Source organism: Agelaius tricolor, unplaced genomic scaffold (assembly GCF_023055355.1).
Source record: "Agelaius tricolor isolate 1412-34295 unplaced genomic scaffold, bAgeTri1.0.p SCAF_10, whole genome shotgun sequence".
NCBI lineage: Eukaryota > Metazoa > Chordata > Aves > Passeriformes > Icteridae > Agelaius > Agelaius tricolor.
This window is the reverse complement of record NW_027269270.1, coordinates 20,679,902-20,702,680: the sequence shown is the minus strand read 5'-3', so window position 1 is coordinate 20,702,680 and position 22,779 is coordinate 20,679,902. Positions and strand designations below refer to the sequence as shown.

Here is a 22,779-nt window from a genome sequence, read left to right as displayed (position 1 = left end):
TGCAGTGATGCTGGGGAGAGATGGGGAGCTGAGCTTGGGTTTGTGCTCCTTCCCTGTGGGCACATGGCCCACTGTTCACACAGGGGTTCCAAGCAGCACAAAGAAACAGAAACTGAGCAATGCCTTTTATACAGTTGTGTATTTTACAGCCCATATACATATATGCCTGTATATACACACACATACATCCCTGCAGCAGGCCTGTACCACCAGCACCTTAGCTGGGATTCAGCCTCACTGTGCTGTGCCATCCTTCTCTGAAGGGCACTCGCCTTCTTGCTCCATCCTGGGGGCCCCCTTGGCCTGGCTCTCCCTCTGCACGCTGTGAAGGTGGACGGTGTGTGTGCTGGGGTCCTTTCCCACCCCCTGGCTAGGGTCAACAGCCCTGTGCTCAGGGTGATGCCGCTGGATGTGTTTGATGACCTGGAACTTCTGCTTGGCCTTGTAGGGGCAGTAGCGGCAGAAGAAGGGGTGCTCGTTGGTGTGGGTCAGGTAGTGGTGGCGCAGGCCAGCTGCCCAGCGGAAAGCCCGCCCGCAGGCGTTGCACACGTAGGGCTTCTCCTCGCTGTGCTTCTTCAGGTGGGTCTTGAGGAGAAAGCGTGTCTTGAAGGCCTTGCCACACTGCTCGCAGATGAAGGAACGGGCCTCCTGGTGCCGCGTCTCCTTGTGCACCCGCAGGGCGTCCGCGCGGTTGGTGCAGTACTCGCACTCATCGCACCGGTATGGCTTCAGGCCTGTGGCAACAGGGAAGGGGATGGCACCAGGATGGGGGCACCATGCTCTCCAGTCCATTCCACAGAGCATCAGTCCCCAGGGAATTCCCTCCACATCCCATTTTGTTAGCAGGCACACCAAGATCCCCATTTCCAAGCATGCTTCCCTCCCACCTGAGAGCACTGCCCCCACCCCATTAGCACAGGATAATGTGCTGCCCCCTAAATGTCCTCCTCTGTCTCTAGCTGGGCCACTGGCAGAAAAGAAGCGTGGAGCAGCCCCAACACCCTCCCCAGTGCTCGACACCTTGTCCTCAGTGGGCAGCACTCACCAGTGTGCTTTGTCATGTGGTACTTGAGCTGGTTCACCCACTTGCATTTGTAGCCGCAGTCAGGGCAGAGGTATTTCCTCTCCTCCTTGTGGATCCGCATGTGATACTGGGCAGGAGGATAGGGTCAGGATGAGACCATGTCCCCGGCCCTGGGGATGTGCAGGGCTTTGGGGTGGCAGTGAGAGGCTCAAAGACAGTTCTGACATCTCCAGCTGCATGGGGCAAGGAGGGCTGTGTGCTTGCTTGGCAGGCTATGGGCAAGGGGTATCCACACCAGAGTCAGGATGAGATTCCTGTACTGATGAGCTGCTCTGTCCCAGCCTGTGGATGGCACAGGCTTTGCTCCCCAGTTTGATATGCAACACAGTCAAATTAAAAACTCAGCCCAACAGAGCTGAGCACATTGCACAGCCTGTCCCAGGCGGCCCCAGGAGACTCCAGCTCAGCCTGGCCATTAAAAAAGTCAATATTCTTTTAGCAAAACCAGACTGTTTCTCCCTCCATTACCCTATGTCTCCATCACCCATGCATTTCCTGTTCTAGAAAAAGCCCTTTACCATGCATCAGGATGCTAATAACCTAGAGCAATGAGAGCAGGGTCATACTCTGCTTCCAAGAAAGCTGGAGGTTTCCCTGCACCCTGTCTAACTGGCACCACAGAGTATGCTGAGGCCAGCAAGCAGCCAGACTTGGCTTCGAATGGTGCAAGGCTGCATCCAGAGATGTCAGCAAGAAAAGAAGTGAACTTAGACTGCTGCCACCTTCATACTTTGTTAAAAGTCTCCCTTGCCCTTAAACTGCAACAGCAGAGAAGAAATGTATTGTATTGACAATGACTTTTATCTGCTTGACTCCTATTTCTGTTCAGTATGAGCCACTGAACACTGAGGATGAAACCTCCCCTTGGGAACTTCTTCTCCAAATCCCTGTGGCTGGATGCCCCTCCAAGCAATGCAGATGGAGTAGGATACATTCCCAAGCAGAGCTCTTACCTTGAGACGTGAGGGGTCAGCACAGGCGTATTTACAGAGATGGCACTTGTAGGGCTTCTCACCAGTGTGGATGCGGATGTGCCACGTGATCTTTTGCCTGTTCTTGGTGGTGTACTCACAGTCTGAGCACTTGTACACGCGGGTGCCCCCATGGCCCTTCATGTGCTGGTCAAACACAAGCTGGTGCCGGCAGGCAAAATCACAGAAAGGGCAGTGCAGGGGTTTGTCCTGGGGGGCAGCCGGCTCGTGACTCTCCACGTAATGCCGCACCAGCTGCTGCCGCTCCTTGGCTGCAAAGCTGCACAGCTCACAGCGGTGGCTGAAATGCTGCGTCTTGTGCTCCTCCAGTGCCTCCCGGGTGGCGAAGGTCTCCTTGCAGGTGCTGCACTCCAGGTGTGGGTGCTGCTTCTGCACGTGGCACTTGAGCGTGGCCTCACTGTGACACACGAAGTCACAGCGTGGGCAGCTGTAGGAAACCTTCTCCTCGTGCCGGCGCAGGACGTGCTGCTTGAGGGCCGTCTCAGAACTGAAGCGAGCCTCACAGCGGGAGCAGCCGAAGTTGAGCTCGCCGTGGTGGCAGCTGTTGACGTGGCGGGTGATGTCGTTCTGCAGGTAGCTGCTGTAGTCGCAGAGCGGGCAGAAGTGGGTGGGCGTCTTCTCGTGCACACGCAGGCGGTGGATGCGCAGCTTGGAGTTGGTGCCGAAGGTCTGGCTGCAGATGCCGCAGGCGATGCGCCCCACGCCAGTGTGCAGGGACTGGTGGGCCTCCAGGCGGTAGCGCCGCGTGGTGCTGAACTCGCAGTAGCGGCACTTGTGCGGCTTCACCCCCTCGTGCTTGATGCGGATGTGCTGCCGCAGGCACCGGGCCTGCTTGCAGGTGAACTTGCACTGGCGGCACTGCAGCTGCGGCCGCTTGCTGTAATGCTTGCGGTGCAGCCTGCGGTGCAGCCGCAGGGCTTTGGCCACCTTGGAGGTGAAGGGGCAGGAGGTGCAGCGAAACTCACCCAGGGTCACGCAGCCCCTCTTCTTATGAGTCTTCATGGCCCTTTCCTGGTGACAGGTGAAAGGGCAGGTGGGGCAGGAGAAACGCCTCCTCTTGGGCAGGGTGGCTTTTGGTGGGGCTGCATTCAGTGGGAGCTCACTGGTCTGGTCTTTCTCAACACTGAGTGGGTCCCCCTCAGGGAGTTCAGTTCTTTGGGATTCATCCTCAGGATGCACCATGTGCTTTTCAGCACAATGGCTCTTGAGGGCCCGCCGGGAGCGGAAGGTTTCAGGGCACTGGGAGCACCAGAACTGCTCCAGGTTCCGGCAGCCATCCTCCACGTGGGAGGTGATGGTGGTGACACGGGAGCACACAAAAGAGCAGGCATTGCAGTGCAGCTTCCCTCCCTCCAGTCGGTATTTCTCTGAGGGTTTCCCAGACTGGGAGGCACCAGCAGCTCCACCTGGCTCAGTCCTACCCCCTTGCTGGGGAGGCTCTTCTGCCACCTCTGTGCTATCACCCAGCAGGGATTTCTCAGAGGCTTGACAGCCTGATGTCTGTGCCCCAGCCAAAGGAATGCCTGCTGCTTGTGTTTTATCAGGTAGCTGGTCAGCTTCCCAAGGGCTCTCAGCATGCCCAGACTCCTCTGAGCCTCCCTTCTCACTCTCTGCTGTTTCTGTACCATTATCACCAGGCTGGTCAGCAGGTTGGCACAGTCCAGGTGCCTCCTGATTGGCTGGTTTGAGGATCTTGTTGTTCTTCAGGAGAACAGGGCACTTCTTTAGGAGGTGGGTGTTGAGTCCCCTCTGCTGCTTAAAGCTGGCACCACAGTCATGGCACACGAGCGGGGCCCGGCGGCTCTGGCAGCTGGCTTTGGAGTGCAAGGACATGGATTTCTCCTTCCGTGTGATGTACGAGCACTTCTCACACTTAAAGACCTGGCTCTCCGACTGCACCACCAGCATCTGCACCCTGCCCTCCAGTACCAGTGTCTCTGCCTGCTCTTTGTCCTGCTTCCGCAGAGCCTTCAGCACTGATTCCGAGCCGCCCCTGGCATTGTCACCAGAGGTGGGCACATCCTCTGGGACAGGCAGGTGGCCCTGTTCAGGTGTCTTCAGCATGCTGAGCCAGGCCTCTGGCAGCTTGGCTTGGCTGGTCTCTCTCTCCTCAGTGTCTGCCACGACCTTGTGGTCTGAGCATGACCCCTCAAGGCGGCCCATGTCCTCCTTTAGGGTGTCTTTTCCCTGGTTGTCTCCTACTGCTACACTCCCCTTCACCACCTTGTCTTCCTGTACATCTACCTCTTCCTCAAAGTCTGGGATGTCTTCGAGTGTACTGCCACTGTCCTCCAAGCCAAGGCCATCCTGGGAGCCCAGCATTTCATAGGCTGCAGGAGGCTCCTTGCAGGACAGCATTTCCATGCTCTCTGGCTGAGTCACACAGGCCTCTCCAGTCAAGTTCTCCAGGAGAGGGTCAGATGAGACATTCAGTGCCTCCAAGTGCAAGGTGCAGCTCTCAGTCACATCTTCAGAAACAGTGAGCTCAGCAGGGCCTGTGGCAGCATTTCCTTGCATGCAGTCATCTTCCAGGGCATTGCCAGCAATAGGACAGCTCTGCTCCCCCTCGCCTCTCTCTGCCTCGCTGCTGCTCTCTGGTGGAGCGGCGTCCTGCTCAAGGAGAGGCACCACGAACACTTGCTGGTAGCCCTCTTCTCCCTGGCACTCCACCTGGGATGGCTTCTCCTTCATCCACTGCTCTTTGCCAGTGAGGGGGGAACTGGCATCCACGTGCAGGGCTGCACCGACCTCATAGCCAAAGAGTGCCTCAGATGAGCTGATCTCCAGCTCCTTGCTGGCGTAATTTTCCAGCCAGTCCTTGTCACCAGGAACGTAGCCATGAATCTTGCGCTTATGGAAGAAGAGGCTGGTGTTACTGAAGGTGCAGTATGAACAGAGGGCACAGCGAAACTCCTTCTGCTTGGTGTGCTTGCAATTCTCATGGTTCAGCAGCGCCTGCTTGTACTTGGTCTGGTAGGTGCAGTACTGGCACTGGAAGACAGGAACCTGGTAGTTCTGCGAGTGCTTCGCCTGCATGTGCTTCTGCAGCTCGTACTTGCGCTTGCAGGCGAAGCCGCACACCTCGCAGATCAGGCTTTTGCCCTGGTGCCGCAGCTTGTGGCTGCTCAGCTGGTCAGCACGGTGACAGCGGTACGAGCACTGGTTACACTGGTACCTGCAGGGACAAGCAGAATCGGTCAGGCAGCACAAGGAATTGGGGCAGGCTGAGCTTCATCAGGCACGCTGAACTCTCCTTCCCCATGCCAGACAAACAGGGAAAGGGTACTGTTTGGTTTGCCAGATCTGACCTTTGCCATCCAGACAGCTCTTACCACAGGCAATTCCTCCCTGCTGCTGGTGCTTTACATCCCCAGCCTGGGGACTGGAGATAGATTCCCTGAGTATTCTATACAGTGACTGTGTCAGACACACGCTCTCACATGTGCATGCCAACAGCACTTCCAGCATCCCTGGAGGCAGACTAGACCCAAAGGAGGTGATAATCTGGCAGTCCTGAACAGGCCTTGACCCACAAACATCAGCAGACCAATGAACCCAACCTCAGAGTTGCACCTCTGAGGTAATATACCTTCTTGGTGGCATAGAGACATCAAAAATAGCTTTGCGTCCACAGCACCATGCTATAAGTTCAAAACCCAATTTTCTTATGTACCAGAAAGGGCAAGGCAGGCATGAGAAAGTCTGGCACACAGTGCAGCCAGAAGCAGACCTCTGGAGCAGGATTTGGGGAGCCCTGACTATGCTGCCAGGGCAGTGGAGCAGGGGTCTTACCGGAGATCTCCAGTGTGCTTGCGCATGTGGACATTCAGGTAGTGCTTCCACTTGGTGATGTACCCACACTCGGTGCACATGAAGTTCTTGTCGTTGGAGTGGGTCAGCATGTGCTTGGACAGGTAGCTCACATCCCGGCACGTGAAGTCGCAGAGCTCGCACTTGTGAGGTTTCTCTCCTACATGCAACACACAAATGCCTTCAGCGTGACAGCCAGATAAAGCAACATGGCAGGGAAACTAGCTCAGCAGGGAGCATGCAACAACTTCAGAGGAGTGATCCTGAGCTGGAAAAGCTGGTGGTTTCACCCAGGAACCCTGACCCAGCCCTCCCTGCCCACCCAGAGGCAGGACAAGACACCTTCCCCAGCTCAGCTATTGGGACCCCTACAGGGGACACCCACCAGTGTGCAACAGCATGTGCCGGATGAGCACCCGCTTGTGCGCTGTGGCAAAGGCACACTCAGTGCACTTGTGGATCTTCTCATTGGCGTGCATCTTGCCCACGTGGTCATGAAACTCCACAGGGTTGAAAGTGGCATAGGGGCAGAAACTGCACTGGAGCTGCTCGCTGCCCGGGTGGCCCTGCTTCTTGTGCTTGCGGAACACGTGCTTGTTGGAGCAGATGAAGTCACACTGCTGGCAGTGGAAGGCGTAGTGGGTTTTCCGGTGAGCCTCCATGGCCTCAGCCGTGCCGAAGAGCAGGGAGCAGGCATGGTACTTGCACTCCACCGCCTTGATGCCATGAGCATCCTTGAGGTGACGGACAAACTCCTTACGGTCCTCTGCACAGTAGCTGCAGTCCCCGTGGAAGCAGCTCAGCCTCTTGGGTTCAGCTTTGTGAGTCTTCAAGTGCTCCTTGAGGGCCTGGCTGAGTCGAAACTTCTCCTCACAGACGGGGCAGGAGTAAACATCGGAGTAGAAGTTGGAGATGTCCTCATGCATGCTGGCCATGTGGCGGTTGAGAGCGTTCTTCTCCACTGAGCTGTAGTGGCAGAGTGGGCAGCGATGAGCCTTCTCGCCTGTCTCCCGCATCATGTGGATTTTCAGCTTGCTTTTGCTGGTGAAGTACTTGTGGCAGTTGGGGCACTGTAGGCTGGGGTCAGGGAAGTGCAGGTGGAGGTGCTCCACCAGGTGGGTCCGCTTTTTGAAGCACCGCTTGCATTCAGGGCACATGTGGGTTTTGTAGAGGTACTCGGAGCCTTCTGCAACATCCCCTGCGGGAACAAAGGAGGGGGAGCAGTTAATAGAGAAAAGATGGAGAGCACAGGCAGATGTTCTGTCCCTGATCCAGTTGTGCCAGGATAAGGGTTTATACACATGTGCAGTCACACAGCCACCACCTACTCAGAAGGACTGTCCCCATCCCAAGGCACCAGCATACTTCAGGTGAGTTCTTTCCAACTCACGCTGGCAAAGCACAGCCTACATCAGGCCTGCCCACGTGCCCCTGGTCCCCAAAGCCAGGCAGACCTTTGCCTAAACCTGGCAGCATGCATGAACAGGAAAAGAAGAGACATATTTGCTTGGGCAGAGGTTGGGGGAACAAGTGCACTGGTACATGCAGGAGATGTGAGGTCACCCACCAACCTGGGCCACATTTCCCTGCCAGCCCTGAGGATGCGGTGCTTGTTCACAAAGCCTGAGCAGCTCCTGGTAAGGCCCTGCATCCTACCTTTGAAGTGCTGTGCCTGTGGCACTCCAACTTTTTTGGGAGCTGCCTTCCCATCCTCTTTGGCCTCGGCTTCGCAGAGGCTCTCACCATCCTCCTCTGGTGATTCATCCCCACTGCTGTCCAAGTCCTCTTCTCCAGCTGATGCTTTCTGTCCCTTCAAGGAGCTGTCCCCAGGACCTGCAGGCTTTGCTGGCCTTGCTTCTGCTGTGCTGGCTTTCCAGCCAGGGTGGCAATCACCTGGCTCCTCCTGTCCTTCTGATGCTGCTTCAGTGGGGAAAGATGAGAGATCATCATGTTCCATGCAAGAGGAAGCCACCCTCACACACCCACACACATGCAGAAAAACCACCTGGCTAAGATGGAGGGCACAAACTGTGCTGCAGGGAGGCACAAACACAGGGTTCCCAGCCCTCCACCTTCATCCCTGACTCCTCTAGCTGTAACTGGGATGCACAGACACAGCCAGCCTCTGCAGCACCCACAGGCCCCAGCCCCCCACCCAGCCATACCCGATGGCAGGATGCAGCACTTGCCAAGGCTGTGAGGGTCGCCTGTTGTGGGCATCTCAGAAGGGGACTCTGTGGCATGACCCTTCCTGTGCTGCCAGAAGAGCTTGGCATTGGCTGTGATGAAGTCGCAGTGGGAGCAGTGGAAGGGGAAGTGTGTCCGGTGGTGCTGCTCCATGGCCTGGCGGCTGGGGAAGAGCAGCGGGCAGGCGCGGCAGGCGCAGGACACGGGGGAGGCCCCATGCAGGTGGCGCAAGTGAGCGCGCAGTTCCTTGCGGTCCTCTGTGGTGAAGTGGCAGCCCCGCTCGGGACAGGGAAGGGCTCCCGACGGGGCACGGTGCGTCTTGAAGTGCTCCTTGAGTTGGCCAGGCTGCAAAAACGCCTCCTGGCAGACGGGGCACAGCAGGCACTCCGGAGCAGAGCCCTCCTGTGTGCTGGATCCGGGCAGCTCTGAGCCCCTGGGATCACTCTGGCTCTCGCTGGCAGAAGCCAACAGTGCCCCTGGGAGTTCCAGGTGCTCTTGGGGGGGCAGCAGCAGGCACTGGTGCTGGGACAGCAGGGAGGCCTCTGAGAAGCTCTGGCCACACCTCTCACAGAAGTACAGCTCCACCACTTTGACCAGAACCTCTGCAGAGAGCAAGGGATGAACGTTAGAAGGAGCTTTTTCCAGGCCCAGAGCTTGGGACTGGCGGTCCAGTTCCAGCTCTGGACAAGGAGAACATATCCCTCTTGCCACAAATTACATTTTGGGAACCACATCCCCCAAAAGAGGCTAAATACCACCACCCAAGTGGCCACGATAACCAGTTCTGTCCCTTTGCACCTTTGAAGCATGCAGAGATGAGAAGCTGGCTTGGCCTCATTCCTGTTAGGATGTCCAGTGCCCACACTGGACCCAAGTGGGAAGCATGCTGGGAGGTAGCAGTACAGGTGGGGATCTCTGCCTGGTCCCTAATGACAGCCTGGAGCAACCCCCTCACGCAGCTCCCACAGTCACTCTCCCCATCCACACACCCAGCTGGTGCCACATCTGTGCTCAATGGTGGCACCAGACTCATGATGCAGGGTCAGAGATCTGAGGGCACCTGGGACAGGGACCCCGGCCAGACCTCTCTAGCTCTGCAATCCCTGCACCCCATACCTGTGGCACTGGCCACGTTGCTCAGTGTCACATTGCCAGCCACTGCCTCGATGAATATTTCCACATTGCTTCCTTCAGCGTGAGCCCCTTCCCCAGGCATCGATGCCTCTGCCAGCAGCAACTCCTGGCTGGCAGCCAGCGGGGGTGTCCCGGCCAGACCAGCACTGGCCACACCAGGGCTTCCCACGGCTCCCACCTCTCCTGGCGTGGGCAGGAGCAGCTCCGAGCACAGGGTCTCCATCTCCCTGCTGGGAGCCTCTGATACAGTCACTGCTGCACTCATTGCCACCGGGCACTGCCTTGGTGCTGGGCTGGATGACCTCTCAACCTGAAACAGAAGAAAGCACTTCAAATGAGGGACATCTCAGAGGCCAAGAGGATTTTGGGGAGCAACCAGTCTCGAGGCAGGGTATTTCAATGCTGGCTCCTTTCTGCTGTGCCCCAAGCAGGCTGCTGGCAAGCCCTCTGTCACGGGGTAGACAAGAGTGCAAGGACACCTGTACGTTCTGCCCGAGCCCAACATCCAGGGCTTGCTCCCTGGCTCCAGCTGGGCCGGCCCCCGAGCCCACCCTCAGAGCCATGCTCAGCCTGCAGCCAGCAGGTGCCCCACGAGTCCCGCCAGGCCAGGCTCCCCCCAGCCCCTCGCCTTTCACCCCGGGCTGTCCCCGGCACCCCCAACCCCTCACCCCAGGCTGTTTCCGGCCCTCCCAGCCCCTCACTCCTCACCGCGAGCTGTCCGCGGGTGGCCCCAGCCTCTGGCCCCTTACCCGGGGCTGTCACCGAAGTGCTCTCAGCCCGGGCTGTCCCCGCCGTCCCGGGCCCCCCTGCCCCGGCACATCTCGGTGGTGCTGTCGGGCGGCGGAGCGCCGCCCTTTGTGCCTGTCGCGCAGCCGCTCTGCCCGGCCCCGCCGGCCCCGCTCTATGGTGCGGCCGGAAGCGGCGCGGGCGGGAGCGGAAGCGGCGCGGTGCAGGTGAGCGATGGCGGCACCGGCTGCAGCGAGGGCGGGGGCGGCGCGGAATCCTCCTCCTGCGGCCGGGCCTCTGCTGCGGGGAAGGCCGGTGTGAATCCGGGTCCTTTGCAGGAGAGGGTGCGGCTCTTGCAAGGGGGGGGGGCTGCGGGACCCTGCCCAAGGGACGCTGTGCCCGGGTAAGGAGGAAGGTCACACCTTATTCTAGCGGAGGTGGGATTCTGTACCTGAGAGAGCACAGCGTGTCTGTTTGTCTGGCTGGGAACGCTTCCCCTCGATCCCGGTACATGACAGGCCTGCGGAGGGAGGTGGAGAAGCTTCAGGAGCATGCGGCTGTAACCTAGACATGGAGGTGTGCCTTCTAGCACCGTCGCGTCCCTGTTCTCAGCAGCAAAGACCCGGCTCTTGGCTCAGTCTGGGGATTGCTTCAGCTTTTTCAAACGATAAACCTTAAATAAGTGCTCATGATTTCTGGCTGTTCAAATAATAAAATCTTGTGAAACTCTGGCCTTGTTGTCTTGACTGAAGAAGCTACAGATGCTCCTGTGCTTCTTCAAGAGCTCCTGGCCCCCTCCTGCTTGGCTCACCCAGTGGCCTGCAGAGAGGGAGAAGGTTCCTGCAGCCAGCAGGAACACGTGGTAGTAAGCACAGATGTGGGAAATCCAAACGTGCCAGGCACCCCTTCACCTTGAGGCCTGGCTATGATAAAGGGCAGGGAACTGTGGGTGATCTGTTGTGTTCCTTGCTACCATTCAATCTTTCCTCACAGGTTTGTTGCTGGAGTACAAAAACAATGCTGTGGAAAGGAGCTGCCTGACCTCCCACAATGCCCCTTTCTGACTTTGTCTTAGCACTGAAGGACAACCCATATTTCGGGGCTGGGTTTGGCCTCGTCGGGGTGGGCACATTCCTGGCAGCAGCCCGTAAGGGGGCCCAGTTTGGGCTGGTGGCTTTCAGGCGCCACTATATGATCACCTTGGAAGTGCCCAGCAAGGATAAGAGCTACCAATGGCTGCTGAACTGGGTCTCCCACCACGCCAAGCACACACAGCACCTGAGTGTTGAGACATCATACCTGCAGCATGAAAGCGGGCGTGTCAGCACCAAGTTCGACTTTATCCCCAGCCTCGGGAATCATTTCATCTGGTAAGGGAAGGTTGGGGAAAGCAGTTTGGGGATTCAGCCTCACTTTTGCAAGTTGGGGGGCCTGTAGAGCAGTGGAGAGGGTCCTTCTTCCTCTCTGGGTCTGGGTTAGGGCAGGAGATGAAGAGTAGTAAGAGCAGCCCGTACTCAGCAGTGTGAAATGATTTTCTTACATGAGATGAGTGTTCTTGACACATGAGCCAGGTGAGGTGCAGCTGAGGGTGCTGGATCACTGTACACACCTGTCTCCCTGCCCCAGGTACCGCAGGAAGTGGATTCGCATTGAGCGCAGCCGGGAGACGCAGATGCTTGACCTGAACACAGGGACCCCCTGGGAGTCCGTCACCTTCACTGCACTGGGCACTGACCGGGAGATCTTCTTCAACATCCTTCAGGAAGGTCTGTAGGGGAACTGTGTGGGGTACTGCTGGGAACAGCCTACTCTCTGGAGATGCCCAGGGCTTCACGGGAGATGCTGTTCCCTGGCAGCTGTCCCCTGTGCCTCTCTCTGCAGCCCGGGAGCTGGCGCTGCAGCAGCAGGAGGGGAAGACCATCATGTACACAGCCGTGGGAGCAGAGTGGCGCCAGTTCGGCTTCCCCCGCCGCCGCCGGCCCCTAAGCTCCGTGGTGCTGGAGGAAGGCGTGTCAGAGAGGCTGGTTCAGGACGTGAAGGAGTTCATCAACAACTCCAAGTGGTACAATGAAAGAGGCAAGGCTCTGGTGTGGTGTGTGCTGTATGGTGTGGGGCTGGATGCTCATGGTCCTCTCTGGAATTGGCTGTGGAGAGACTTTTCCCTGCTGCTTACCTTCCCCAGGTGTATCCTCTTTGCGTGCTCAGCACAGCACCACAGCTTGGAGGGAGGGAGCACAGAGCAATCCATATGGTTATCCTAAAAGAACACTGTTTTCTTAGGGATCCCCTACCGAAGAGGCTACCTGCTTTATGGTCCTCCTGGATGTGGGAAAAGCAGCTTCATGTGAGTATTGTCACCTCCCTGCTCTGAGCCACAGCAGTCTTGGATGAGAGGGTGTGGATGAGTTTGGGTTTGGAATACTGGAGCGGGCTGTGCCTTATGTGTGGTGCCTATTGTAAGCATTTGCATTGCTGGCACTGCGACAGGTCAGGGTGACAAGCCCTTTGTGCCCCTGCTTTGCACAGTGCTGCATGGTATGGGTGGGCTGAACAGGGGCTTCTGCCCGCCCGTTAGATCTGATCCTTGCTGGAAAGGGACTCCTCTGCCCTCTCCCTTACTGCTAAGGGTAGAAATCCAATTTTTCCTTGACTGTGGGCTTTCCCACTGTGATTCATCCTTGTGGTTTGTGTCCTTTCCAGAACAGCTCTGGCTGGGGAACTAGAGTACAGTATCTGCCTGCTGAGCCTCAGTGACCACAGCCTCTCTGATGATCGGCTCAATCACCTCCTGAGTGTAGCACCGCAGCAGAGCATCATCCTGCTGGAGGATGTGGATGCTGCCTTTGTCAGCCGGGACCTTGCTGCTGAGAGTAAGCACTGCCCCTGCTCCTGGGCCAGCAGCAGGAGGGAGGTTCTGTGGCTGTACCTGAAAAAAGTTTGGACTCTGGGCTGCTCAACTGCTCCAGCAGGAACCAGGAGTGGGGGAGTCTCTCAGACCTCAGGGCCCAAACTGGAACTTGTCCAGTTTTGCCTAGGCTGTAAAAGGGAATTTGGATCCTTTATCTTCAGGCAAAGGTCCTTCTCCTGCCCAGCTACTTGCAGGATGAGGGAGAAGGTGGCTTTCCTTCTCTTTTTCTTTGTGTTCCCATGGGTGTGTATGGGCAGGGGAGGAGAATGTGCTGCCAGCCAGGCAGAGGGTCAGCCTCCAAACAAGGAGCGAGTGGGGAGCTTGACATAAGCCTCGGGTGATAGGAAGGTGGCCCTGAGCCTGTGCAGGGTTAGTGGCCAACAGCTACAATCTCAGACACCTCTGTTCCTAGACCCAGCTGTGTACCAAGGCATGGGGCGCCTGACCTTCAGCGGTCTCCTCAATGCGCTGGATGGTGTGGCCTCCACAGAAGCCAGGATTGTCTTCATGACCACCAACTACGTGGACAGGTCAGAACTGACCCTGGGAGGGAGCAGGGTGGGTAGCACAGGAAAACCTTGCTCCCTTTTGCTGGGCTTTGTTTATTAAATCCTCCAGCATGAAGACGGGAGGTTCAGATTTCCCACATCCTCCCTTGGGATGCAAATCCTTTGACTGCTGATCAGGATCCCTTTTGCTGGAGCCTCAGATGCCTACTTGGTGTTTAGAACATGGTTGTGTCCTTCAGGAGTGGTACCACCTTCCTGCCTGTGGGGAGCTGCAAGTTTTGGGGTTGTGTCCATGGGTTGGTGGGATGTAGCCTGGGCTCATGGTGCCTGGACAGCTGCTGTGCTGTGGCAGGCTTGATTCACTACAGACCGAGCTGGCCCAGAGGTTTGTTCAGAGGTTGCTCATGGGACAGAGGTGGGGAGAGCTGTTTCCTAGGACAAAAGCTTTGGAGTCAGTCCTTCCCCAGCTCTCTCCTTTCTTTTCAGGTTGGTTTCTGCCCTCAATCTCCCCAGGGTTGAACCTGTTTGCCCCCTTCACCATCTCACAGTGCATGGCACTTTGCAGAAAGGACAGGGGCTGTGCTAGTGTGGATAGGGGCTTCCTGCAGCACCCACCCTAAACAGATGCTTTGATCAGGTTTTCCAGTGCCACCCTTTGTCTCTTGCCAGGCTGGACCCAGCCCTGGTGCGTCCTGGCCGTGTGGATCTGAAGCAGTACGTGGGCCATTGCTCCCGCTGGCAGCTCGCCCGCATGTTCCAGCGCTTCTACCCCGAGCAGCCCGCGGCTGCAGCCCAGCGGTTCGCGGAGCAGGCGCTGGCAGTCTCCAAACAGATCAGCGCTGCCCAGGTGCAAGGCCACTTCATGCTTTACAAGACAGACCCTGAAGGAGCCACTTCAAACATAAGCTCCAGCCTGCTGTGACCAGAGGCCAGCTTTCCCTTGTGACACTGAGATGACTGGACAAAGATTCGACGATCATGCCATGAAGCCGCCCACCTGCACAGGCCAGGTCTCTGTTCACCTCTACCTCTCCTATGCCTTGGTTTGGGAGAGTCAGATCTGCCAGCCTCACTGCAAGGGAGGGAATCTGGCTCTTGCTGCTCCCCAGACTTGGGTGCTACTGCACCAGCCCTGCTCACCAGTGTGTGCCTCATGTTGGGATTGCTGTAAGCTACCAAGGCTCCTGGTGTGAATCCCCTTCCTTGGGAGTCAGCCTGGAGGTGCCCCAGAAAGGCATTTCCTTTGGGCAGGACATTGGGGTTCTGCACTGCTGAAAGTGTCTGTTTTTTTTTAAAGGACAGTGGTCTCACTGGTCTGTGAATATCCTCTGTGAAGTGCACAACACAACTCTTGTCTCTCTGGTTCATTTTCCTGTTAGTTGTCCCTCTATCCAGCTGCTGCTCCTGACCAGGGCCTGGAAAGGCCAGTACTGCAAATCCAGAATGTTTCTGAAAAAAAGCAGCTCCTAAGAGACAACTCATATTCCCTCAGACTCCAGGCTGGTGCCACTGGTCCTGCTGAGTTATGATGCCAAGCCACAGATCTGCTTGGATATTGTTCCTACGTGGGCATGACTGTCCTTCCCATCAAAGATGTGGGGCCCTGGAGCTGTATGAGGCAGATGAGAGGCCTTGGCCAGTTACTGCATATCTTCCCAAGAGCTGTCCCCTTCCAGTCCCTTTTTCACAATCCTGAAAGTAGTTTCCTCAGAGCCAGTCCTATGTTAATGTGGTCAGCTTTGGGGGTTGCATCACCTTGCTTGGGCTGGGGAGTGGATTCCAAGCCAAACCCAAATTGTAGGTCACTGCTTAGCCCTCCTCTTGCCTCTGCTCTGTGGGACCAAGAGCACAGGGCAATACACAGGGGCACAGTCAATTTGCACCTGGATGGATTTTGGTGCAAATAGGCACTGCTTTAATGCAACCCCAGACTTCCACAAAAGTTTCTGCAAGTGAAGGAGCAGGATGCTGCTGGCTGGCATCTCAAACCCTGAGTTTGGCCATCCTGCATAGGCTAGCTACTCAGATCCAGCCTCTTCCTGGAGGCTGGAAGTTTTGACCCAAAGCTGTGGATCAAAACTGGCCAGTGAGTGACTGGCAGATGTCCCACAGCAGTCTGGGAGGATGGGGAGTGTTTGTGGGGGAGCCAGAGGGACCCAATGCCACCACACGCAACATCTCTTGCTGCTTGCTTTTAATAGTGTTAATGCTACAGCTGCTGCCAGTGCCTTTCTGCCTGGCCTGAGGGCTTTTGCCAGTTAAACCTCACAACAGCCTTGTGAGGTAGGTGAGTGACGCAGGTGGACACCAAGCAAGAGGACCCAGGTCAGTGTGCAAGCTCTTTTCCTCCCCTCTGACCTGGAGGTTTGGTTGGTTTATCCCAAATTAATTTCCACATACTGTTGCAAAATGCCCTCTGCTCCAGGCTGACAGCAGTGAGTCAAAGAGGGCCCTTACTAAAGCACTATTCCCAGGGAAAAATCCCTTCCCACTAACATCTTCCCACTAACATTGAAGTTATCCAAGTCCTCACTCTGATTTCCATGGCTGAATCCCAAGCTCCAAACATGGCACAGCAACATTTCTGCTGAGAGTAATCCTGGCTCACCAGAGGAAGCCAAGGAGCTTCAGCTGCTGTGAGGGGTAGAGATCTTCCATGTTTCTTTCAGGACACAATCAAATGCCTTTCTTGGAACACAGCAGTTTCACCAGAGAAGACAGGAGGCAGCAGAACAAGCACCAATGTCAGGTAAAGTTCGCACCTTTTCACCCAAGTGTGGGCAGGCCATTCCCCCAGAAACCAGCTGAACAAGGACAGAGGGAGCACTGAAGGAAAATTAGGGCTCTCTTCAGGGCACAAGTGCTCAGCCCTCATCTGCAGGAAGGCACAACATCTGTCTCAGATCAGCCAGCCCAGGACAGGTAGTGTAGGCTCAGGCCAAGGAGGAAGAAAAAAAGAATGGTTTTGAAGCATTAGGCTTGAAAATAGACCAGTGTTGGAAATGTAAGCACAGAAGGTTCTAGGGCAGCAGGTTAAACCAACCCCTTCAGGTCAAGACCAGGCATGGAGTAAGCAGGGCAGCAGATGAGGAGTTCTCAGTCAAGAAAGGGGGTAGTGCAGCTTTCATGTGCCAAAGGTCAGCCAGACAGATGTGTGCACTGACAAATGCCCTCTTGGCACACACTGCTGTTGGTTTCCTGGGGATCTCATGTGAAGTTCTGGCAAGTCCATTGTAGCACTGCTATTTTTGTACTTAGCAGAAGGAGGAAGACAATTAACAACCCATGTGTGGGCACAAGAGGTGGGGGACAAGGCACGAACGAGTGTGAAGGTATCAGTCCAGGTGAGGCAGAGAGCTTACACTAAGCCAGGCAAAGCAGGGAGCCCTCCTGCCACCCAGAAGTTCCAGGGGAAGGTCTCTGCCTCAGCCCTGGTTGTAGGGAACAGGGAGGGAATTGAGAAATACCAGGGATCAACACCTTTGCTCCAAAAAGCAACAAACAGGAGCAAGAGGGCAGAGGAAACAAAGGGAGCAGGCTCTGGAGAAGACCCAACGAATTAATTTAATAGCATTGCCCCACTTCAGAGGCTTGGGATCACTCTTCATGGCTTCTAAATGGTACACCATTTACATCTGTGGAGCAGCAGCAGACGGAACTGCACCAAGTTTTAAACAGCAAATCCTCATTTAAGCAATATCAGCTTGAAGATTACAGGAGGGTAAGCTGTATCCAAAATACTGGGGCATGTCTTCACTTCAGGGTTGTCAGAAGTGCTAAGAGACAGCCTGGCCTTGGAGGGGGCTTCTGACACATAGAGGTTACAAAGCAGAGTACTCTCTTCTGAGGTTCCCCCATCAGCTTCAGCCTGCACAAAAGCAGCTGAAAGACAGGGCAGGAGCTCCAGCTAAATATAGGTTTCCTGGAGAAGCAGGAGCCAAGGTGAAGCCTTAGCCACCAGACAGCCGTGACCTGCCTTAAGTGCTGACTTAAGCTTAATTTGGATGTCCTGGCTGGGACTGGGCAATGTCCTGTGTAATAAGGATTTGCCCGGCCAATCCTAGCAGTTGAGAAAGTGCTCTGAGAAGGAATGGGGGACAGAGCAAGTGGAACTGAGCTCCAAGATACTGCCCTGGCACTTGGTACCACAGCTCCACTGGCTTCCAGGGAAGGTCTTGTCACACTTTGGCTCTGCTATGGCACCATGCTAGGCTCAGACCTTTGCTCTGTAGGTGTGCACATTTCTTGGCATTTCACCTATAGGGACAATAGCTGCGGGTCCCCAAAGCTACCTCTGTCTTCTGGGTCCTCTGAGACCAAGGCTGATATGATCTGTCAAGGTTCCACTTCTCCAATGCTGGTAACAGCCAGCTGCTCATGCTAGGATGCTTTACACTGCACATACCATGGTGACACTGCCTGTCCCACGCTGTCCCATGTGCCATCTGTCTCCTCCCTTCCAGGGGGTACAGTATCTGCTTGCTACTGCTTCATTGTTCTCTCCAGAAACAGCCCTTTTTTCCCCCAGCCCAGCCCCTCATCATTCCTGCTAGGAGCCACTCTCCTTCTCAAGATGGGCTTCTCGATGTCCACTGGGCCTGAACACCCCTCGCCCTCTTGGTGCTCTGGGGTAGGAACCACGCTCCTGAACTCTGGACCTCTCCCACTTTCCACAATCCCAGGGCCTGTGGTGGCCCTGCCAGTTGGGGGCAGCTTTGTGGTCACTGCGGTTGAACATCAGGTTCTCCTTTTTCCTGCCCCGGGCCTCAATCCCCTCCTCTGTGCTCCATTTCTCCACGTCATGGTGCTCCTCTTTCAAGTCCACAGTTTCTGTTGCTGGTGAGGGATCTTCACGGCACAACTCCCTTCTTTCAGCCAAGGGAGCAGCCCTGCTTCTACTGGGAGGCTTTGAAAACTCCTGGCTGTGCCGTCCAGCAGGTCTACGCTCTGCCCTCTGGCTGAAGACCCTGGGCCCCCTGGAGCCGTGGAGTGGATGACAGGCTTCCTCTCCTGCTTCCTGCGAGGCACTGCACAGCTGCCTACCCCGGCCTCTGGAGCCTGGCCTCTCCCCTCTGTGCCTCTCCCTCTTGCTCAGTTGCTCTCTGGGCACAGCACACCTCTCAGGCTGCCCGGGTTCCACCCTGGGCTCTGACGCCCCGGCTGGCTCAGGAGCTGAGGCTTGGCTGGGCGGCTGGGGCACGTCTGCAGCGCGGGCACTCACCGACAGCTCAGAGGCAGTGGCTGCTTGGCCTGGATCCACAGCAGCTGGAGGCTGAAAGAAAAAAAGCCACTGGTTAAGAAAAGGACAGGGGTGTCCCACAGCAGATTGCAGTGCTTGGTGCTGCAGCCCAGAGCACCCTCAGAAGCTCTCTGCCCCCAGTGCCGTACCGCCTGGAGGCTGATGAAATATCGGTTCCTCTCTGCCTCAGGGTCGATGATTCCCCCTTTCTCTTGCTGTCTCTTGAAAATCAGGCGCAGTTCTTCCTGGTGCTGCAGCACCTTGGCATCCGGCCTGTATGGCTCCTGAGCAGAAGAAAGCAAGGCAAGGTAAGGGTTCTCTCAGCACCTAGCATGCATAGGCATGGCAGGGCTGGGAGCTACTCCCCAAACCCTTCTTTGCACAGAGGCAGACAACCTGCTTCCTTCTGCCACACTGACCAGGCCTACAGATGCATGGGAAATCCCTGGACAGAAGCCGAGCATCCCAGTGCAGACCCACTGTTTCTGCAGTGACTGCCTTGGGCTGTCCTGCTGTGGGGCAGGATGCACAGCAGCTACGATCAGGTCACTCTCCTGACATGACTGTATCCCAGTGAGTACAGAGATGTTCCCCATGGCAGAATCACCTCTCTCTCAGCACATCTGCTCAGCTCAGGGCTATAAAACTGAATCTGCTTGTGAGCTGCCCTTTGGATGGGACATCTAGGAGGACCTGAGGTAGAGTGTGCATGCATTACAATGTCCCAGTTGAAGCTACCCAGTGAGGAGGCACAGCTGGGCAGGTGAGCCCCCATCTCTTACCAGAGGGTGCTGCGGTGGGGGTGCTGCCTTCAGAGCACAGAGATCATAGACCAGGGTCTCCCGGCAGACAGGGCACTGCACACCAACTTCCTGGGGGGAGGCAAGAGAGGATAGCAAACCCTGTCTGTGATCCAGCTCATGCACTGCCCCATAACCCCACCCTGGAAGTGGAACAGGGTGGTCTTCTTCACTCTTCTGCCAAGGTAAGGAAGTCAGAGGGGTTCCAGCAGCATGAAAGTAGCCTGGTGTCTCAACAACAGCTATGGAAGGTGTCTCCACATGAGGCATGCTGGGATTTGTGCTCCAGCAGCTGACTGCTTTACAAAACACCTCTGTCAACACATATGGATTTACCCCTCAGGCTAGGATGTATTTTTCTGCTCCAAAGTGGAGTGTGTCATCAAGGCAGCACCTCTTTGAAAGGGTTTGTAGGAAGGAGCCTTTGATTTGTTCCATGCTCAGCTGTTCTGTTTCCCTCTGCAGTTGACAACTGTTCCAACACATGCTAGGCAGGTTTTATCACCCCAAAACACAGGTGATTTGTGTTTACCCTGCTGCAACTCCCCACAGTTCAGGACTAGGACTAGGGAAGGAGTCCTTTTTTCTAACTTCTGTGATTCCGGAAGTCTAAAAATGCAACTCTCTTACCCCCTCACAGCAGGCACTAACCCAGAGATCCAATAAACCACTTGTTTGGTCAGAAGGGCCCTTGGAGATAACTCAGTCTAATCCTTGTTGATTCTCAGCACAGGCTCCATGTGCCAAAGAGGGTGATACAGATGTTACAAGGGTCTGTGCAGCGGGCCAAGGAAGGAGCCCCAGTACCTGTTTGGGGGATGGTGCAAGGTGCTGCTCTCTCTCCTCCTGCTGCATGAGGATCTCCTCCTCCATGTGCTGGGCATAGCGGGCCAGACAGTGGGAGTGGAAGTAGTGGTAGCACTGGGTCTTTGTGAAGGCTTCTTTCTCCTGTCAGGAGAAAAGGGCATCTTTGAAGGATTTCTAAGCAAAGAGTTGTGTAACCACCCAGCTGAGCTGGGTTTTCACTTCCATGTCAGTGGTATCCATGAGGAACTAGTGCTAGCAGAGCCACCCAACATCATCTGTTGGGCTGCAGCTCCACTCCCTCAGCAATTACTGGGATGCTGCTTCTTGTTTCAAATGTCAGAAACACTCCTAATGTCAATATGCAAAGATTTTATGACTGATTTCTCTGCATGTGTTCCTGTGTAACCAGCAATCTTCCCACCTGGTGTGTTCTCCTTCCTAGGCAGGTGTTGACTTTCCTTGAAATCCTAGTAAGGCCTGCTCCCCTGTCCCCACAGACCTCAGCACCTGCATGGATACATTCTAGTACTTCCTGACCACCTGTGTGCTGAACTCCTGGTGAGGTGTAGCCAACACAGGGAAACTAAAATGCACCATCAACTAGCCCCAGAACCTATGCTTCTCTAGAGATGCTCCAGCATGCCCCATGTCCATTTTCTGTAGAAGAATATCTAGAAGTTGATGGGAAGAGCAGCATGTATTGCACTGGGAAGGGCCCTGTGCAGACAGGGAGGCAGGGGGCTGCTGGGGTGTATCTTGCACCCAGGCTGATATCCCAGTGTCAGACTTCCTGTTGTCTTGCCTCACTTCCCAGTCAGTTTGTGAGGTCAGGAGCCACATGCCTACCTGGAATCCATAGAGGCAGATTACACACTGTCCTTGAGGAATATTGTTGTCAGTGAGGATCTCCTTTCCCTTCTGTGAAAGCATTAAAGCAAACGTTTTACTCACTGGCCTGCCCATGGGCTCAGGGATGTCCCACCCCATGGGCAGTCAGGGATCAGAGTCTGTGGCTGGTCACACCCAATCTCCTGACTCTCACCTCGATCAGTTCATAGAGCACCTCTGTCCCCAGCCTGGCTTCAGCAACACTTCTGAGGGTCTGGGAAATCCTACAGCAAAGCAGCAGAAATCCTTAACAAAAATTTAGCTACACCTTTTCAGTGTCCCACATACCTGTCATCCTGCCATGATGACAGGATGAAAAAAGAGAACAGTGGCCTTCAGATTTTGCTTGGAGCACAGGATGGGCACACATGCACACACATATTCATGTGCTGTCCTGGTTCCCCACAAGCCAGTGCACAGGAAGCCTTTTTATGACAGGACTTGCTGGAGCTGGTTTGCTGATGGCCTCAGCTTGAGCTCAGCCAGCACCCTTTCGTTTTGGTGAATCCCAGGCTTTGTCTATCTGATGGCAGCCCCTGTGCAGGTCTGTTGGGAGCCACATCCTCTTGTACTGCTGGCAGACACCACGTGTGTCTCTGCACACATTCCACTGCCCCAAGGACCAAAGCACAAAGGCAACAACGGGCTGCCCAAGGACTGGGATCAGTCCCACCTCTGTCAGGGCATGACCAGCAACTTTCAAGGCCCCAGGGATTCAAATAACATTTCAGGGGAACCACAGGGGAATAACCACAAAGTGGACCCCTCTGTGTTAAATTCAGCACCAGTGGCTCCTGAGATATTTAGGACAAAGTGATTTAGGGACCTGTATCCATCTGTTAACCAGACATGGAAGTCATGTGAATTACAGAAGGCTTGTCCATCACTTCTGCCTCCTGGATCTCTGGAGCAAAGGACTGCCACTCCCCACCCTCCTGGCACTCACTTTTGAATTTGCTCATCTGACAGCCCCCGCGGATTCCTGATGGAGATCTCCGGAGCTTTATCAGGATACTAGGATAAAAGAGAAACACCCAAAGCACAACAAGGAAGGTGGAGAGGCCCGAGGCTCGGAGGCACAGGGGCGGGGGGGCTCGGGCAGCCTACCTGAGGGGGCACGGAGAGCACCAGGGTGAAGCGGACGTACTGGGAGTCCTGGTCCTGGGCCGTGGCAGGGTGCAGGGTGATGCTGATCTCCCAGGGCTCCCACCTGCAGAAGGGGCAGCTCGGGGTGAGGAGGGCGGCGCGGGACCGGGCCGGGGATGGGGAAGGCGGGCCGTACCTGCCCAGGCCCCGCGCCACCTGCAGCTCCTCCAGGTAGATGGACTCCAGCACCTCCACCTCCGGCGGCAGCGCCCTGCGAGAAACGACCAGGCAGGAGTCAGCCGGCTCCGGCGGGCTGTGGGTGCGGGACACCGGGGGTGCGGGGAGCGGGAAAGGTGCGGGCACGTGGGAGGGTGCAGAGACCGGGCAAGGTACGGGGGCTCTTACCAGTCCGTCGCCTCCGCTCCCTCAGCGGCCGCCGCCATCTCCCCGCTCGCCCCGGAAGCGGAAGGGCGAGCCCGTTGCCAGGAGACGCCTCGGCGGCGGGTCCGGGGCGGGAGCGGAGCGCGGCGCGGTTCATCCCGCAGCTGGAGCGCTGCCACCGGGGCTCAGGGCTCGTCCTGCCTTCCAGCCGGTGGACAGCAACAAAGC

At 56.2% G+C, this 22,779-nt stretch overlaps 3 protein-coding genes across 8 annotated transcripts; 1 reads left to right on the top strand and 2 right to left on the bottom strand.

Moving 5' to 3' along the window:
- Positions 1-120: 120 nt before the first annotated feature.
- On the bottom strand, positions 121-10,094 carry ZNF142 (zinc finger protein 142). Of its 6 annotated transcripts, none has more exons than XM_071435141.1 (9): positions 9,957-10,094; positions 9,190-9,517; positions 8,052-8,675; positions 7,543-7,806; positions 6,272-7,084; positions 5,869-6,046; positions 2,038-5,251; positions 1,046-1,151; positions 121-734 (listed from the first exon to the last, which is right to left on the bottom strand). In XM_071435141.1, exons 2-9 carry the CDS (start codon positions 9,470-9,472, stop codon positions 235-237), a joined length of 5,982 nt encoding a protein of 1,993 aa, XP_071291242.1. In that variant the 5' UTR covers positions 9,473-9,517; positions 9,957-10,094; the 3' UTR covers positions 121-234. The 6 variants fall into 6 exon arrangements, with proteins under 6 accessions (XP_071291242.1, XP_071291244.1, XP_071291245.1 ...); XM_071435143.1 differs by having other exon boundaries at positions 7,543-7,803; XM_071435144.1 differs by having other exon boundaries at positions 8,076-8,675.
- Positions 10,095-10,096: 2 nt separating this feature from the next.
- On the top strand, positions 10,097-14,698 carry BCS1L (BCS1 homolog, ubiquinol-cytochrome c reductase complex chaperone). The gene is made up of 8 exons (XM_071435152.1): positions 10,097-10,160; positions 10,927-11,303; positions 11,560-11,699; positions 11,815-12,009; positions 12,214-12,277; positions 12,634-12,803; positions 13,254-13,371; positions 14,020-14,698. Exons 2-8 carry the CDS (start codon positions 10,984-10,986, stop codon positions 14,270-14,272), a joined length of 1,260 nt encoding a protein of 419 aa, XP_071291253.1. The 5' UTR covers positions 10,097-10,160; positions 10,927-10,983; the 3' UTR covers positions 14,273-14,698.
- An 831-nt stretch (positions 14,699-15,529) lies between these two features.
- RNF25 (ring finger protein 25) lies at positions 15,530-22,658 on the bottom strand. Its single transcript, XM_071435151.1, has 10 exons — positions 22,576-22,658; positions 22,367-22,441; positions 22,192-22,294; positions 22,031-22,098; positions 21,239-21,308; positions 21,043-21,114; positions 20,197-20,337; positions 19,372-19,461; positions 18,739-18,873; positions 15,530-18,622 (listed from the first exon to the last, which is right to left on the bottom strand). Exons 1-10 carry the CDS (start codon positions 22,611-22,613, stop codon positions 17,900-17,902), a joined length of 1,515 nt encoding a protein of 504 aa, XP_071291252.1. The 5' UTR covers positions 22,614-22,658; the 3' UTR covers positions 15,530-17,899.
- Positions 22,659-22,779: the final 121 nt, after the last annotated feature.

Excerpts from the sequence above, each read along its gene's own strand:
- ZNF142 (XM_071435141.1), bottom strand. The coding sequence starts at position 9,472 with ATGAGTGCAGCAGTGACTGTATCAGAGGCTCCCAGCAGGGAGATGGAG. Across the intron at positions 7,807-8,051 it reads GTGCTGCATCCTGCCATCGG|CAGCATCAGAAGGACAGGAG; the intron begins GTATGGCTGGGT and ends TCCCCACTGAAG. Across the intron at positions 5,252-5,868 it reads AAGCACACTGGAGATCTCCG|GTACCAGTGTAACCAGTGCT; the intron begins GTAAGACCCCTG and ends TTGTCCCTGCAG.
- BCS1L (XM_071435152.1), top strand. The coding sequence starts at position 10,984 with ATGCCCCTTTCTGACTTTGTCTTAGCACTGAAGGACAACCCATATTTC. Across the intron at positions 11,304-11,559 it reads CTCGGGAATCATTTCATCTG|GTACCGCAGGAAGTGGATTC; the intron begins GTAAGGGAAGGT and ends TCCCTGCCCCAG. Across the intron at positions 12,278-12,633 it reads TGTGGGAAAAGCAGCTTCAT|AACAGCTCTGGCTGGGGAAC; the intron begins GTGAGTATTGTC and ends TGTCCTTTCCAG.
- RNF25 (XM_071435151.1), bottom strand. The coding sequence starts at position 22,613 with ATGGCGGCGGCCGCTGAGGGAGCGGAGGCGACGGACTG. Across the intron at positions 22,442-22,575 it reads GGAGCGGAGGCGACGGACTG|GGCGCTGCCGCCGGAGGTGG; the intron begins GTAAGAGCCCCC and ends CGTTTCTCGCAG. Across the intron at positions 18,874-19,371 it reads CCCCACCGCAGCACCCTCTG|GAGCCATACAGGCCGGATGC; the intron begins GTAAGAGATGGG and ends TCTTCTGCTCAG.